The following is a 17,862-nucleotide window of genomic DNA, read 5'->3' as shown; positions in this document are numbered from 1 at the left end:
GAAAAGGTTCTGTAATCTGTATTATTATTTTTTATTCCCCCTTTTCTTCTCAGGACACCAACATTGCTCCATTTACAGCTGCATCACATGAAGTGTTTATAAAATTCCATTCAGAGTATGTAACTCTACCATCAGGGTTTAGGCTAACTTGGAACAGCTGAAATAATGCTTCTGTGGAAAAAATACATTTATTCAGCACTTCTCTGTATTGAAGAGACTTCAAAGAATATAATTGTTTCCATAAATACAATAAAACTATTTTGGTCAATGCAGTTGTTATGTGTATTTTTAAAAATTCAAATGATTTTGAGCTATTTGTGATTGCTTGTAAGAATATGTATCTGTTTGCTATTGGGCACACAACACTGAAAATGACGCCAAATGAGAGCTGAGTGCCCCTAAGCAAACTATTCTCCAAAATCACTCTTCTATATAGACGATGGGAAGACTGGAGCATTGCAAAACAAACAAACAAAACAAACAAAAAACCCCACTCTTGAACTAAAATTATTGGTGGACTGGGAGACATCAACTAGTGTTCCTGTTGGATACAGAAAATCATGCTATGTTCTAAGATATGTGAATTTGTCTAAAGTTCATATCACTCATTTGGGACATTTACACACTTTCCAAAAATCCAAAATACTGTGGTTGATTATATCTATAACCACAGTATTTCGGATCAAATACAAAATAATAATAATAATAATAATAATTGTGCAACCACTTTGGGTCCCTAAACATTGCTGGTCTACAGGCTCCATCACCCCACATCCAGCTTAGCCAATGTCCAACAACACTGGAAAATCCAAGGTTGAAGAAGGCTGAAGTACTGGTAAGTGACTTTCAAGGTCCCTTGCAACACTAGGATTCTATGACTCTAAAAAGGCAGCAGCACAACATTAAAAGCCTCTTCTCTCTTCAAATGATGGTAGCTTCTGTGCTGTGATACTGTCTTCTGGTTTTATTGATACTGGGGTTTTAGTATGTGAGTTACCGGTATTTAACTTTATTGGCTAGGACCCAAGGCATTACTTTAGGTGCATCTGAGGGCTTGAACATGTACTGTGGGGTTTGTTTTAACCTCCCCACCACCCATTTTGAACAGCAAAGTCCCATGTGTATCAAATTTTAAAAGCTTTGAAATGTTCCCCCAGCTTCAAAAGTGGTTTCCCATGTTGAGGAACACAAGCAAAAGCTCCTCCGGCACATGGAAACAAGTTGCACTTACACTCATTGGAACCTGGCCAAAGCCTGTAAATGGCCTTGAGTGGGTTTTAACAGAAAGGCGATTAATACATTTAATAACTAGATAAATTGAGTGGAAGTGGTGCACATACCTCTCAAATGTGGTTTTTGACCCTGGGCAGTAAAGCTTGCTGAGTAAAAGTCATTTGTGGGGATGAGCTGCCCATTCCAAAATGCAAGGGGCATTTTGTGCTATTTCTAGCCTGGCAGATACCTGTATGCTATGCAAAGCCAAGTAAGAGGACCCTGCAATGGGATCTTAAAACAAACTCTCATTGGGATACATATGTTGGGATTGGGTATCAGTAGCCTCCTTACCATTTTTTTTTTTTTACTAATTGATGGGTTTTTTTAAATTAAGCATCAGTCATGCTGGGTATGCTTATGCTATGTCCTCGCTTGTTTGGTTATACTGGGGTTGATGGTTTGAGGATGTCGACAGGAAGGGTGAATATAAGTAAACCTATGTTCCTCTCTCATGAGAGTGCCATAACTGCAGAACCATGATTGTAAGTAGTCATTGTGGAGTTGACTGGTTTCCTTCTGCTTCAGTAATGTCCGTACGTACAGACAGCTGGAAGTGAGACATTTGCCGATTTATTTCAGCAGTGGCCTAAATTAATCATGGGAAAAAGAGACTGAAAATAATGTACCATAATGCCATTACACAAATCTATGGTGTGACTGCACTTGGGATACCATTTACTGTTCTGGTTGCCACACCTCAAAAGGGAAATTGTGGAGTTGGAAAAGATTCAGCAAAGAGCACCCAAAATGGAGCAACTCTCCTGTGGGGAAAGCTTTTGATATTTGTTGCTTTTAAAGCCTTAAGGCATTTTGGGGAGTGGGGGAGATGAGTAAGTGAGGGGCATGGCAGAAGTGTAAATATATACAGTATATATACATGTTATGGAGAAAATAAACCTTTTCTCCTGTCAAACTACTAGACACTTGGGTCACCCTATGAAGCTAACACTGGGAAGATCCAGGACGGACAAAAGCAATGACTTCACAACACAGTTAAACAAACAAACAAACAAAAAATTCAGCTGCAAGATGTGCTGATGACCACCAACTTGGGCAGCTTTAAAGGGAAATTAAATTTGTGGAGATTAAGGCTATCAGTGGCCAGTAGTCGCGATGATGACAACGCATTACCTCCAAAGCTGGAGGCAGTTGTTGACATCCGTTTGTCTCGGGAGACAACGGGAGAGTGCGCCTTCACTGGGGTGAAGCCAAAACCCCTGGGCAGTCGCAGCGCCCGCTGTGGCTGGATGCCTCTTAATACCAGTTGCTGATGGGGGGGCAGAAGTGGGGAGCGCTCTGCTGCGCCCACGTCCTGCCTGCACGACCTGCGCCCCACGGGCACCTGCTTGGCCACTGCGAGAACAGGATGTCAGGTCAGATGCACCTTCTCCTCTGATGCAGCTGGGATCTTCCCGCGTCCTTCATTTCCAGAGTGTTTTCCTTTGATTCCCCTTTCCACCCATTATTGGCCCGCGCGTTCTTCCTCCCCGCATATTCCGGTCTCGGTGCAAAGGATGCGCTTTGGCATCCGGCTGCCCAAACGCAAAAATGGGTGGAGTGGGAAGGAAGAACAGACTCCAGACGCCTCCCGCGAAACTTCCCAACTACTTCCTCCAGTGCCACCGCCCGCGCTTCTCCATAGCCTCGGGCCCGCCGCCTATTGGCTCGCTCCTGGGTCCTCCCATCCAATGGCGGCTGGGCTAAGGCGGAGCTGCTTCTCGGGTTGGGCAGCCGCCGGCTGCGCATTCCGAGCGTCGGGCGGAGTCTTTGCTCCCCGGAGCGCTTCGCCTTACTTGGAGCGGCGCGCGCCGGGCTTCCCTCGCCCTCCCCGCCGGGCGCCTGCGCACTGAGAAGGGAGGCACTCGCCCCGCGAGCCGACGGGCGGGCGGGACGGAGGCGGCGCCTCAGAGCAGGGCGTGTGCCGTGAAGCGGGGAGCCCGTCCGGCCGGAGTTGAGCAGCCAGCAGCGCCCCGGTCCCGTCCCGTCCCGTCGGTGAGTTGCTGCGTCGCCCCCGAAACCCGAGAGCTCCGGCGGGGCCTGCCCGGCTTTCGTACTTTGGGGGGCTGCGAATCGGAGCCCCTTGGCCCGCTTCCTTTCCCTGGCCGCTGCTGGTCGTGTGAACTGACAGCCTCCTGGACCTAGGAAGGACTCGCCCCTTCTTCTCTTCCCGAGGCCGGCGTCGCTCTTTCCTTTCCTTCTGCAAAGCGGGGTCGAGTCTCTGGTGGACGGGCAGCAGCCCGCGAGTGGAGCTTCCTGCGTTTCTGCACAGAGTGCCATGGAAAGCAAAAATAAGAACCCGGAGGTTCTTGGTTCTTAAACAGGGGTGGGGATCTGTGGCCCAGATCCCAGCCAGCATGGCCAGTGGTCAAGGGTGATGGGTTTCCCATCTCTGCTGTGAAACGCTGGAGGTGATAACACCCAAGGAGTACACGAATAGTTGAGTTGTGTACACTTGTGCGGTGATTTGCGTGGAAGTGTAACATGAGTGCAGCTGCGCACACCAGCGCTGGGTTTAGGGCGGTATAAAATAATAATAATACCCAGTGCTTTTTTCTGGGGGGACGTACACCGCTAAACATTTTGTGAATCTTTGTACTTTTGTCCAGTTACTGTATTTATTTTTCACGATTTGAACTATTTTCTAGAGTCAAAATAAGAGTACCCCTAAACATGTTTTTTAGAAAAAAGCACTGATAATACCTATGTTTAGATGGGTATCTGCTAACAAGATCCATTAACAAAAAGTAACTGAGCCAAAAGGAATTATTGTGGAAATCCAATATTTAGGGAAGTGCCAAATTTTTGTCCTTGCTCAGGGCACGGTATTACCAGAGTCTGCCCCTGCACACACGTTAGCTGAGCTGTGCACATCGCTGAGTGTACACTTCCCTAAGCAAATACTTGTGCATATATGGACACGGTTTGTGCCTATTTCCAGCTTAATGTGTGAGCAAACTGACTGCCTCGTTCTTTGCAGAGTTAAGAGGCAATTGCTAGAACTTCTTTCTTCTGAGCCCAGTTATTCAAGGTTTTATGAGAGCCTTTCCCCTGTGATTGTTCCACCTGTCAGTGGCAGGGAAACGATAGGAAGGACTATCGTTGAGGTAGCTAGGATGCTGATGGGTGTAGGGCGTTTTCAATCTACCCCACATGTTTTGAGTGATCTGTGTTAGCTGCCAGTTAGTTTCTGAGCTCAAGTCAAGGTGCTGGTGTTCATCTTTAAAGCCCTAAATGGCTTGGGACATGCATAGGTTGAAGACTGCCACCTGTTGTATGAGCCTATCTGCCTGCTCTCATCATTTTCTGGGTGGCCACTTTGAGAACAGGATGCTGGGCTAGATGAGCCATTGACTTGGTCCCCCAGGCTCTTATGTTCTTATTCCTCAACAGGATGAGGCACCCTTGACAGTGACCACAGGTAAGACTTCTATAGTGACACCCATCCTGAGGGATTCCAGGCCTTTCCCACTTTTAGACAGCTAATGAAGACGTGGTTGTTTACTGAATATTTTTGACTGGATATTTCCTCTTGCTGGTGTTCTGATGTTTTTGAGTTCTGACAGCTGCTTTGTCACTGTCTGGTCTGAGGTTTTTATGCAAATAGTTTGATTTATGATTCCAGTGAACTATGCATGGTTTTGTGTTGCTGTTGTCCCTTTTTATTAGCTGGCAGGATTTTCTTTTGATAAATAGTTGGCATATAAGTTTTTAAAACAATTTCCACCTTAATAAAAGCTGTACGTAGCTTACGGGCTTGACAGTTGGTGTAAACAGTACACCTTGCCTGGTTGAGCGTTGCTGTCCCAACAACTTCTGGACAGCACCAGGTTGGGGAAGGCTACTCTGTGTGGTTAGAATGCTTGTGTGAGCAGCATCTTTCTCTCTCTCAGACGGGCTATTGTATTAACTCATTTGGGACAGTAAAATATATCTGCCTCTTACTGTCTTATATCACTTTTCCATATTTGTCATTCATTCCTGTTCCACTGTGTCTCTCTGTTCTGGTTCCAGCTTAACCATGTCCAAATCACTGAAAAAAATTGTGGAGGAGAGTAGGGAGAAGAACCTATTGGAGGTGGACATGTGCGATCGAGGGATCTCTAGTATGCTGGACATATCTGGCTTGTGTAAGTACCCGTATTTCTCTTCTCCCTGCTTTCCCCCATCATGGCTTTCTTGCACTTCCAAGCATAAGGTTGCTTCTATATTCTTGGGTCTGAACACATGTCACCACCACAGAAAATGCTGAAGGGCACATCACTGCAAGAGCCATATATCACCATATATCTTTGGAGAGAAAGACATTTCTGAAGTCCTCTGAAATCAGAGCCCTGAAACGCTTTTGAGGTGTTATCATCTGAAGATTTCCTGAAAAGGAGCAGCTGTACATTAAATGTAATGTGTGGATGTCTGATTCCCACATAAGTTTGTCCAGAGAAATACTCTGTATGCCCTAGAGCAGTGGTGAAACGCTGGCTCACATGACTGCCATACTGTTCAAACCAAATAATACTTCACGGACTTGTATATACATTTAGAATTGTTATATCCCACGTTATATCCACCGTTAATTATATTCACAGTGGGGGGGGGGTTTAATTTAAAAATAATTCCTAGAACAAAAATGTATTATTAATGTCACTTAGGAAAATAGCTCAAGGGTCTGTAGATACCCAATATATTGGGTTATGGCCTAACTGGCATATGAAACCCTAACATTTCTGAAGCTAAGCCAATCTGTGTTTGGTTAATGCCTTGGTGGTACATAGATGCAAACTTAGGCTCAATGGGACAGAAATGTAAGAGAATAAATACAGCAAGAGCCTGAATACTTAAGGAGCATTTAGGTGACTTTACAAAATTGTGAGATCTGAAGGATTGGAGGATAAATTAAATTACATAATCCTCAGCTTCAGTTTTTCTAGTTTTTCATGAGTTGAACACCCACTTGCTTATCTGTTGCTAGTTTCTGAAGCAACCATTGGAAGATCATCAGGAAGTAAGAAGCTGGGGTTTATTTAAAAGAGCTTTTGCATAAACTGTAAAGGGTCGTTCCGAGGGCAAGAACATGTCAATTTCTGGATGCAAATAACGTCATATTTTGGGAAACTCTTCTTCTGGCGCCATGGATTAAAAAGACTGTAAAAAAGATCATATCGGCTGAGACCTTTCCTTAATCTTCTTGTATGATATGTTCTCTGAATTGAACATAAATTAGTAATGGTTTTGCTGGCAGTAAAGAAATCTGGAGCAACGGAAGTTTCTCTTTTTGTGTCTTAGCGACCTCTCCCCTGAATCTTCGGAGACAGGCGGGTGCTCAGTCTATGCTAATTATCTCGTAAATAATTCAGATATGCTGTAACAGGTTTCTTTTTCACGATGTGACATTAGATAAGTAGCAACACCTGTCTCAAGAGTTCCCTTTGTCTGAAACATTAAATTATCCCATCAGAAATTATCATATTGCTTAATAATGTCAAAGATATTTAAGTTATTTATTGGTTTGTAGCTAGGCAGCTTATTAGGCAGATGCCACACTTCAGCTCCCATTGTGGCATTTGGTTAATTAGGCAGTAGTACTTGCTAATGTCTAGGCCACATGGGGAAAGCGTTAACTCTTTCGGCTAGGAGAAAATGAACATTAGTCATTGGAAATGCCCCATCTATATGCCAAAAGAAGGTTTCTTTTTTTAAAAAAGTCGTCTACCTGAACATACATCAGGAGTGTACAACTGTCCACAGGGTGTACAGTCAGGGACAAGTGCCCCTTGCCCTCTGGTGAGCATGGCAACTGGCACCACATGTATTTCCACTGCAGTTCTCAAGCAGGTTAAGAAATCGGTGTCAGCAAAACAATACTGCCGTGTACTAAGAGGGCCCTTTCAAGCATTGGGAGAAACATCTAAAGGTAAAAGTAAAGGGACCCCTGACCATTAGGTCCAGTCGCGGACGACTCTGGGGTTGCGGCGCTCATCTCGCTTTACTGGCTGAGGGAACTGGTGTACAGCTTCCAGGTCATGTGGCCAGTGTGACAAAGCCGCTTCTGGCGAACCAGAGCAGCACACGGAAACACCGTTTACCTTCCCGCCGGAGCAGTACCTATTTATCTACTTGCATTGGCATGCTTTCGAACTGTTTCTTATTTCCTCAGTATCCCACACAAATGAGAGAAGACCCTGTCTTTTGCTCAAATTCCCTGTGCACAGGGGGTTTGAGAATGAAATTGGTGGCAACCAAATAGAGGTCTTGACTACAAAGCCAAACCCAACATTTGTAGACCCCTGGCAAAATCTATTTGTCCTCAGGAAGGCAGGCATTTGGCGATTAAAAGTGTGTTGTATAAAGTGTCATTTCTCCCTTGAAAATTAAAAGGGCGGAAGTATCTGACTGCAATCCTATACATGTCTACTTGGAAGTAAGTCCCATTGGGTGCACAGTGGTTATGTTCTACCGCTGCTTTTGGTACAGCCCTTAAAACCAGTTGCTGAGAATCACAAGTGTGGGTACAGTGCTGTTGTGCTCAGGACCTGCTTGTAGGTTTCCCACAGGCATCTGGTTGGCCACTGTGAGAACAGGATGCTAGACTAGGTGGGCCATTGGCCTCATGATCCAGAATAATCTTCTTATGTTCATTTTTTTTTCTGCCTGCCCTAGATTCTTGAGCACCTAGATTCTTTTCTACTCTCCATCGTCTTGGCATTTAAGCCTTGTCTTTCTTTAAACTCAGTTTCATGTTGTAAGCTACCTTCTTGAATGTGATGGCACATTAATGGCATGTGGATAATGCAATGTGTACAAGCCTTGACTGAAATTAATGGAGATGAAAGCCATTCTCCTCCACAACTTCCTTCTTTCCATAGTCCCTTGTGCCGGAAATGCTTCTGGTATGTTATTTGTCACCATCTTTTTCTTTTAGGTGTAATAAATAATAATGGCTTGGTACAAGGATACTGGGACGCGGGTGGCGCTGTGGGTTAAACCACAGAGCCTAGGGCTTGCCGATCAGAAGGTTGGCTGTTCGAATCCCCGCGACGGGGTGAGCTCCCGTTGCTCGGTCCCAGCTCCTGCCCACCTAGCAGTTCAAAAGCACGCAGTGCAAGTAGATAAATAGGTACCGCTCCGGTGGGAACGTAAACGGTGTTTCCGTGCGCTGCTCTGGTTCACCATGACCCAGAAGCTGTACAGGCAATAAAGCGAGATGAGCGCCGCAACCCCAGAGTTGTCCGCGACTGGACCTAATGGTCAGGGGTCCCTTTACCTTTACAAGAATACTAGTGTATGTTGTATGCTTCATGTACAGTGCACCCAAACACTGTAAAAAGTGGGTGCATATAAGTCATTTAGGCCACAATCCTAACCTCACTTATCTAGGAGTAAGCCCCACTGAATTCACTAGGGCTTCCTTCTAAGTAGACATGGTTAGGATCGTTCTGCTTGCCTGCAATCCTGTGCACACTTACTTGAGTTTAAGTTTTGCTGAGCTCACTGGGATTTGCATGTCTGAATAAATATGCATTGGCTAGCATATTTATGCATTGGCTAGCATATTGGCTAGAATGTCTGTAAGTTAAACTTAGCCATCCTTCACTGGCCCTGTACATAAATTACCAGATAATATTTTCAGCTCCCTAGGTAAAGAAGTTATTTTCAAATTATGACGAGTTGGCATAAACTTCAAACCCCTTTCAAGATCTGTAATAATGTCAACTTTCTATTTTTTTCTGTCTTGTTTTTGTGAGTCTTAACGATGGCAGCATAAGGAATCTTCTGAAATCATCTGCTACTTTCTAAAGCCTTGAAAATGAAGCTAGGATGCCATCTTGTGGATCTGGTGACATAGTTGAGCACAGTCCTTCCTTTAAGGGTTTTGCTGTCAAATATCTTCAGTGACATTCCCCCCCCCCTTAACTCTCAAAACTGCCTGTCATTACGCTATGTTTAGTTACAGCAATTAATCACAAAGAAATTGTCAGTTACCAAGAGAATAAGTTTCCTGTAGGATATGAATTGTGACAATGTGGTAATCTTCCCCTTCGTAATAATTTTGTTGAGTTGCGAGTCTAATTCTGTTTTAATGCAATCTCTAGTCCGAAGGAAATAAAAAATAAAAAAATCCTTCCAGTAGCACCTTAGAGACCAACTATGTTTGTTCTTGGTATGAGCTTTCGTGTGCATGCACACTTCTTCAGATACCATCTGAAGATACCAACTGGTACCTGAAGAAGTGTGCATGCACACAAAAGCTCATACCAAGAACAAACATAGTTGGTCTCTAAGGTGCTACTGGAAGGATTTTTTTATTTTGTTTTGACTATGGCAGACCAACACGGCTACCTACCTGTATCTAGTCCAAAGGGCCATCTTTTGTAACCTGTTAGGCTTGCTAGAAAGGTATGCTGGTATTTATTCTCTACCATTCAGATGCACTCCTGTTGAAATATGCCTCTCTTCTTCTTCCCCAATGCAATTTTTGCCCTATTTATTCTTTTATTGTCTCTATTCATTTACAGTCACTCTGTCCAATATCACACAGCTGGTCCTCAGTCACAACAAGCTGACAAGTAAGTACATTTCTATTCCTAAGTATTTTATTTCTTGCCTAAGCACAAATGAACTTGTCTACCGATTCCTTAGATTGCAAGGCCAGTGGATGTGGTTCATTTTGTGAGAGGGCTGGCGTATGGTCAAGTGGTGCTTCTTGTCTTTCTAGAACCAGCTGCCAAGTCGTGGTCAAAATTCTGGGCCAAGTATATGATGGGCCAAACTATGTGTTATGGTCAATGCATAGCATTTTTTCTTTAAATGCGGGTCTGGGAGAGAGGGTTGCTGGTTGTCACCAGTATAGCAGCTTGTCTGGATGGAGGGTGGAAAGAGTTTGGAGCCTGCCTCCAAAGCAAACATTTACATCTGTTAATCTACCTGCTTTTGCCTCTGACCCTGCTAACTACTGTCCCTCAGAAGGAAATATGGCACTTGGGCTGAAAGGGAATCTCCACCCCTGCCATAACATCGTGTTTTAAGATTGTGAACTTTCTGAGAGGTCTGCTCCACTTCCCGGGGGGGGGGGGCGGTGTTGCACACTGGCATCTGGGACCCCCAGCGACCAAGATTGGGGGCAGAGGGATGCCGCCCATGTCACCAAGACTTCCGACCACGCCACCCCCCCGGCCGACCAATCTGGCAGCCAGGGGGTGTGGCTGCATGAGGTTTAAACCGCAGCGCGACCGAGGGGGGTGGCCTCTTTCATTTTAAGAGCCTTCTGAGAGCTCTTATTGGAACTCCCTGTAGCATTGATAAGGGATAGAGCTTTCTCATTGGTAGCATCCCAGCCACTCTTAGTCCACCATGCCTCATTTGCCACTTCTACCCTCTTTTAGAAAATTTGTGGAAACGTTTCTCTATGGGATGGCTTCTTCCCCCCCCCCCCGAAATTGTTTGAGTTTCCTTGATCTGTAAACCCACCCTTAATCGGAATGATCCTATACCATAAAACTCTACTCCTATATATTATAACAGCTGGTTGTCAGAATCTTGTATGCAAATCCTAGGGAAGCTCTCAGAAAACTCATAAAATACATCTTTTTGGGAAACTCTGGGAACAACTAAATATTGTAAAATTAGCAGCTATGTTTAAAGAGAGAGATTTAGAGTTATCAGAGGTTGGAGTTCAGCAACTCCATATATGGAGGAAAAACTAGGAATTTTCAAGACAAGGAATAAATGGTATGTATTTATAGGCTCAAATAATTCTTCTATGAATGGAGAGCAGGCAGAGTCACTTTTTTAGAAGGAAGAATAAGAGGTTAGTCATCATTTTTAAAAAATCAATTTATTTAAGAAAGTGTATTAAATTTTAAAAGATACTTTGTACCCTATTTTACATCTATATTATTCATTTTTAACATATAGATCAGTATTTGCAATGTAAATTATATTGTATAATGAAAATTTACAAATGAAGTGTGTTTAAAAAAACAAAAAATACAGACAACATAAAACAAATCAGGCTAAAGCAAACCGTGTTAACAATTACTATGAAAGCACTGCTGAAATAGGTCTTAATAATGCAGTAGGCAGTGAACTAAAGTAGTGCTAATACAATTTTTAATGCATTTTTAAAAAATGTATTTGTGTTTAATTTTAAATTGTGGTTTGGAAACTTCTACCCATTGTAAGCCACCAAGCAAATTGCTGGAGGTTGGGGTAGAGGTTGAATAAATAAAAATAAATGCCTATTCCCTACCAACCTCTTCTAAAAGACTGAATCTCACTTTTAATATTTGTCACTTTGGACACTCTTGACCTAATCCCTTAAAAAGATACAATTAATTGTCTGAGTAGATAGTCCTCAAAATGACTTGGAGAAAACAGTGTCGATGACACTTGATATGCCCCACTAAGGTCATATTAGCATCTCTTACTGGTTTTCTGGCATATAAATGAGTGTGTCTGCTTTGCTGTTCTGTTGTTTATAGTAAATATGTCCGTTTTCTAAGGCAATAAATATGCATGAATGGTGTCCGGTATTTTCCAGTTAGTAAGTTGTATCCAAAGCAAGTTACACTTGGAGTAGACCCACTGAAATCAGTGGGCCTGCCTAACATAGGGACATGCATTTCAAATGGGTCTACTGTTAACTTAGTTGGATACAGTTCAGTGTTTCATCCGTCACCCTGCCAAAAATGGGCAGCCCTATATCATTAAAGTAAGTCATGATGTCCTGCTTTCGTTCTTTTGCTTTCACATCTCCATGTTTTATACATTTTTCTTAGCGTGCTTTTCATCTTTCTATCAATAAATCTGCCACGTGTAGGCACACCAGTGTCTGCCTCATCCACAGATCAGCAAAGGAGAATATGCTTGCATGCATCTGTCATTGGGGAAATATGCATGATTTCAAGCCATTAAGACAAAAAGAGAAGGAGGCAGCAGCAAAGGGGGGTTGCTATAGATTTTAAATGCAAATTCTTCAAATAAGGTTCAGTTTCCTTAAACCTTGGCTTCCTTATCTGCCATACTATAAGGCTTTTCTGGAGATTTTAGGAGCTGTTGCACATTGAATTATGTATCTTTCTGGATATCTGTGACAATCAAACCTGAAATTTGAGGAATTGTTTCAACTAGTTTCTACTTGACCGATAATAGTCCTTTCAGAAAAAAAGAGAGAAAATTAACTCTTGCCTAGATAGGATGGATTGGATCCATTCCAAGGTGAGCACCACGAAAAGGCTATGAATGAGAGCCTGAAGCGACAGGTAACAAACTTACTGAGCAAACAAGTAAGCTCATATATTTTTGTTGAGAGGGTTATGCAAAGAGGGGGAATATTCTACATCTTGCCTGGGAGCAAGTCCTTCTTACCTCTGAGTAGACATGTGCAGGGTTCCACTGGGTTCCCAAAGTCTGGAGACATCTCAACAAGGTTTTGGAGGCCCTTTAGATATTACTACTGATGATTATGGTTAATTTTAAATTTGTCATTTATTACATTTATATCCCTCCTCAAAATTGCATAAATGGTTCTTCCCCCTCAATTTTTTTCATAACAACACCCTGCAAGATAGGTTTGAGTTGAGAGTAAGCTGTACCAAGGTGCGAATCTTGGCTAACGGATTCAGTCCTGGTCTGACATGCTATCCATTGCACCATGCTTGCATTAAGCGTGGTCAGGAATGACTAGTGCAGCAGCTCCCTGCTCAGTCCAACAGTTAGCTGCAGAGGTAAGCCAAACAGACTAGGAAAGGCTGGCAGGGTGGCCTTGAAGAGAGACTCTTGACTCAGCTGATGGATAAACACATAGTGGGTGGCCCATTTAGAGGGGATTTCAAGCAGGGAGGGAGCAAGGATGGAGGCATACCAGAAGAAGAACAGAGCGAATATCTGGCTCAGAGCAAGTCTTGTCACAATGGGAGTTCTGGGGCTAGACACCCTAGTAGCGAGTGAAGAGGGCAAGGAGCAACTGAGGGAAAGGAGAGACTACTTACACACTTGATGGTGGAGGGATTGATGGGGAAACAAGGCATATTAAATAAACAGATCTCAGAGGATGTGAATCTGAGTGAACATCTCACCAGGTTTTTTTTTACAAAGGAAAGTGAACCCCTTGGGTCTCTGAAGACCACTGGGATCCATAGTGGGAGAGCAGAAGCTCTTATTGGGAACTCTAGAAGGGCCAAGGACATTGGTAGTTGTAGCACTTTTCAGTTACTTCCCACTTTTCCTTGCTCTTCTAGTTGTTGGAAAGAGTTTTCTGAAGATCACTACTTAGCACAGTGGTGGGGAACTTGCTACTCTCCAGATGTTGGCCTCTGGCTCCCATCAGACTCATCTAGCATAAGTAGTGGCCAGGGGTGATGAGAGCCACATACATGTTTTGCTTTGCTTTGCTTTGCTTTGCTTTGCTTTGCTTTGCTTTGCTTTGCTTTGCTTTGCTTTGCTTTGCTTTGCTTTGCTTCGCTTCGCTTCGCTTTGCTTCGCTTCGCTTCGCTTCGCTTCGCTTATTTGGAGGCTCACATCTCTGCAGCTTTCTCCATTAGAATTCTGGACAATCAAGGTTCTGTTTTCCTTCTCTTAAACTGTCTTCTGTCCAAAAATGACCACCAATATCTTTTGTCAGAGTTCAGCAGTTTTCAAGTTCCTCAATGATAATCTGCTCCAGCTTTCAGTTGGACTAGGAATGGGTCATCCTGGTTTCTGGAGGTATGCAGTCTTGTTAGAAGAAGGCCTCTGCCACTTCCCTTTCTTCTCTTCTCACCAGATAATTTATTAATAAATATATCTGTTTCTTCGTTATTGCCACTCTATCTGGGTCTTGTTAGGAATGACTCTTTAGTTTGCAACTTTTGGGAGTTCAGGGTTGTCATAAACTACCTAGCATATTACTTTCAACCTGATTGCAAATACTTTTGAGAGGTCACTTTTTGGACCTAATTTATGTGAAAAATTGCTGGTGTTGATGCACATGACATTTCCAGAAGGTTAGTTATTTTTGTTTCTCTCTCTTTTTTAAGAAGTGCTATTCGTGAAGTGATTTTCTTTTCTTTTCTTTTAAAGACAGAAGCATTGTCTGACTTGTCCAGTGGAGGTCACTATTGAGATTATTATTATTATTTCTTTAAAAGCCACTTTGTGAAACTTCAGCAAACTTGTGACTGTATGCAGGAGTTTATTATTGAATGCTTTTTTTGTAAGTTATAAGGCAACTTGCAGTTCCATCCTTGATAGACCCTAATTCTGCAACCATACCTGTTCTGGGATTTTGCTGGCTTCGTTCTGCTCTTTATCTTCAGATGTTAAGAGCAAGTACTTGTTGGCCAGTTGCGCAGTCTGTTCCACAGTTGTCTGGATGCTTTGCATTAATATCACAGGTGAGGAACCTGTGGTTCAGAAGGAAGAAGTGGATCCAGGCATTTGAGCAAAACAGGGGAACCTGTGGATGTTATTGGACTCACATCAGCCCCAGCCAGCATGGCCAATGATCAGGGAGGATGGGAGTTGTAGTCCAACAACATCTGAAAGGCTGCAGGTTCCCCATCCCTGATCTATGCAGTTTCCTATTTCAGAATTTAGAAACACATACCGGTACTTGAAAGAGATTGCGGGTAGAGAGAACACAAGAGGATCATTTTCAGTGGCCACACTCAAACTTTGGAATTTCCTCTCTAGGGACATTTGCCTCATCCCTTCCATGATGGCATCCTGTTGAGGGAGAAAACTCCTCTCTCTCTCTCTCTCTGTTTAAAGCTGTGCTTCATTTGACTGGAATGAATATTTTCTTAAGGACTGCTGTCTTTGCTTCCAGGGTTGTTCATCTATTGATTTTTGGTGTGTGGTTTTTTATGGTATATTTACTTTTTGATGAATTTTCTTGTTTTTAGTAGCCACCTTGAGCAGCACTGTGCTGGGAATTCAGGGTGTCAGTACTACAAATAAATAGAAGCGGGTACCGTATTTTTTGCTCCATAGAACGCACCGGACCATAGGGCGCACCTCATTTTTAGAGGAGGAAACAAGGGAAAAAAATATTTTTCTGGTTTTCCTCCTCTAAAAGCCCTTTGTGTGTGTGTGTGTGTGTTTTTGAGGGTCAGCTAAAAGTTTTGCAGCTTTTTGCAAAGGGAAAAGCCCTGGCTTTTTTTAGGATCAGCTAAAAGTTTTGCAGCTGTTGTTGCAAAGGCAAAAGGCTTTTTTTAAGGATTAGCTAAAAGTTTTGCAGCTTTTTTTGAAAAGGGAAAAGCCCTGGGTTTCCCCCCCCCCCCGAGGATCAGCTAAAGGTTTTGCAGCTTTTTTTGCAAAGGGGGAAAAGCAAAGAGAAAAAGCCCCATTTTTATGAGGTTTAACTCACATTTCTGAAAAATCTTAAGGAAAGGGAGCCATTTCTACAGTTTCCAGACAGATAATCTAATCAGCCAGTCACATGTCCTGGGGAAACAAACAACCTCCCTCTGCAGCACATTCAACAAAGGAGGGCGGGGCTGAAAGGGAGCCGGGACTCTTATCTCTCTCCCGATCTCTTGCTGATCAGCTGCTGAGCGGGGTCCTTTCAACACTCCCTTTTCTCTTTGTAAAATAAAAAGCATGATCCTCTTTTGGCCCCTGGGCAATTCAGCTCCAGGGACCACCATTCGCTCCATAAGACGCAGAGATATTTCCCCTTACTTTTTAGAAGGAAAAAAGTGCGTCTTATGGAGCAAAAAATACGGTACTTAAGTAAAAGTCAGCTGAAGTTTTGCTTGTAAGCAGCTCGGATTTTAAACGGCAGTCTCATCACGCCTGCCCTTCGCAGCTATGTTTAACATGGAGGTATTGAAAACCTTTATACGGTTCAGTTTGCTGTCCAGAATTAGAAATAACAATGGGCAAACTCTGCCTGTGTTAACTCTGGAGCCACAGTAAAGCAATATGCATGTTAAGGGATATTGCTTTGCATTGTTCCAAGTTAAGTCCCTGGCATCGCAGTTGAAAGAATCAGTTTATAGGGTGATGAAAAGCACTTTAGCCTAAGACTCTGAAGAGCTGCAGCCTTTCTAGGCTAAATTAGCCTACTAGGCTAAATGGTCTGAACTTGTATAAGAAAGCTTCCCATGCTACAGCAATCCTGGGCAGGCCAGGACGGTAGCTAGAAAATATACAATGCATTGGTCTTGTTTCAGCTAGGAAGGTCTGGATGAGATCAGTCCTGAATGGGATGTTGAGAGCTGTCTTGCAGGGCATGCATTAGTTTGAACACAATCAAGATTAATCTGGATATCTTCAGGCAAACAAAAGCCATAGGACTTCCAAACTTAAAAATAAAAATTTAAATGCTTGTGTAATATGAAGGCTTACAGCTTTAATCCATTTTCCCCTCATGTGAATCCTTCCAAGTTAAATGCTCAGATGGTTAAGACGGCTGAAATTTCAATCAAACCCATTCTCAATTATATGAAAATAGAGGCTGGCAATATCTTTGTACAATACTTGTGTCAAGTCATCTTTCATTCGTTAAACTAAAAAATGTCCTTTTTTCTGAAGCTTAGAGTAAAATCAATAACCATCTTTTAGTCAGGCCGCATGCTGAAGGGATTTAGAAAACATATAATCTTGTCCGGGGGGGGGGGGAGCACATTGCTATGTAAAGTGAACATTGGGAAAAGGTTTAATATGAATTTCATTTTGACATTCCAGGTTAATCTGCACACATTGCCTTCTTGTTGCTCGAAACATAACTCCCCCACCCCCTTGGACTGGTCCCAGGATGATGCAGAAATGTTGTTGAAACCAATCAGATCTTGGTCTGGTCAATGCATGGATGATGATGATGATTTTATTATTTATACCCCCCTCCAAAAAAAAAACTGGCTGGGATGAGAGACCACCTAGGAACCCTTTGCACATCACTCTGAGTTCCAAGATATAAGAAGGGCAGGATATGTTTGGGTTAAAAAGTGTTGATGGGTACAACTAGCACATAGGTATGTACCGTATTTTTCGCTCCATAAGACGCACCTAGTTTTTAGAGGAGGAAAGGGGGAAAGCCCTGTTTTTTTGAGGATCAGCTGAAAGTGGTGCAGCTTTTTTTGCAAAGGGAAAAGCCCTGCTTTTTTGAGGATCAGCTGAAAGTGGTGCAGGTTTTTTGCAAAGAGGAAAAGCCCCGTTTTTATGGGGTCCAACTCACAGTTCTGCAGCTTCTAGTCCTACAGCCATTTCTACAGTTTCCAGACAGATAATCTAATCAGCCAGTCACATGTCGCTGGGGAAACAAACAGCCTCTCTCTGTATTCAACAATGGAGGCCTGGGAAAGGCGGAGCTGGAAAGGGAGCCTTATCTCTCTCCCGATCACTTGCTGAACAGCTGTTCAGCGGCTTCCTTTCAACACCCCCTTCATCTCTTCATTAAAAAAAGAGCACAATCTGCTTTTGGCCCCTGGGCAATTTGGCTCCAGGGACCATGCATTCGCTCCATAAGATGCACAGACATTTCCCCTTACTTTTTAGGAGGAAAAAAGTGTGTCTTATGGAGCGAAAAATACGGTATTTTTTAAAAAGTAAGTGCCACCTATTTCTCCTAAAAGAATCGAGGTGGGGGGAAACCGTAATAAAAGTTAAACA

The 17,862-nt window shown here is 43.1% G+C and overlaps 2 protein-coding genes across 3 annotated transcripts in view; both read left to right on the top strand.

Moving 5' to 3' along the window:
- CUBN (cubilin) overlaps positions 1 to 249 on the top strand; it is a 134,316-nt gene extending 134,067 nt beyond the window's left edge. Inside the window, exon 67 of the mRNA XM_033165105.1 lies at positions 54 to 249. Within this exon, the coding sequence (XP_033020996.1) occupies positions 54 to 161 (108 nt within the window). The 3' untranslated portion in view covers positions 162 to 249. The remainder of the gene's footprint in view (positions 1 to 53) is intronic.
- A 2,805-nt stretch (positions 250 to 3,054) lies between these two features.
- The window catches only part of RSU1 (Ras suppressor protein 1), a 64,307-nt gene continuing 49,499 nt past the window's right edge, over positions 3,055 to 17,862 (top strand). Inside the window, exons 1-3 of one of the 2 annotated variants that reach the window (XM_033165356.1) lie at positions 3,055 to 3,267; positions 5,287 to 5,402; positions 9,786 to 9,836. In XM_033165356.1, coding sequence (XP_033021247.1) covers positions 5,294 to 5,402; positions 9,786 to 9,836 — 160 coding nt within the window. In that variant the 5' untranslated portion in view covers positions 3,055 to 3,267; positions 5,287 to 5,293. Of the gene's footprint in view, positions 3,268 to 5,285; positions 5,403 to 9,785; positions 9,837 to 17,862 lie in introns of both variants that reach the window. The other variant, XM_033165355.1, reaches the window with a different exon arrangement.

This window comes from Lacerta agilis, chromosome 12 (genome assembly GCF_009819535.1).
Source record: "Lacerta agilis isolate rLacAgi1 chromosome 12, rLacAgi1.pri, whole genome shotgun sequence".
NCBI classification, from domain to species: Eukaryota; Metazoa; Chordata; class Lepidosauria; order Squamata; family Lacertidae; genus Lacerta; species Lacerta agilis.
The sequence above is the reverse complement of the archived record's forward strand: the minus strand, read 5'-3'. Positions and strand labels throughout refer to the sequence as shown.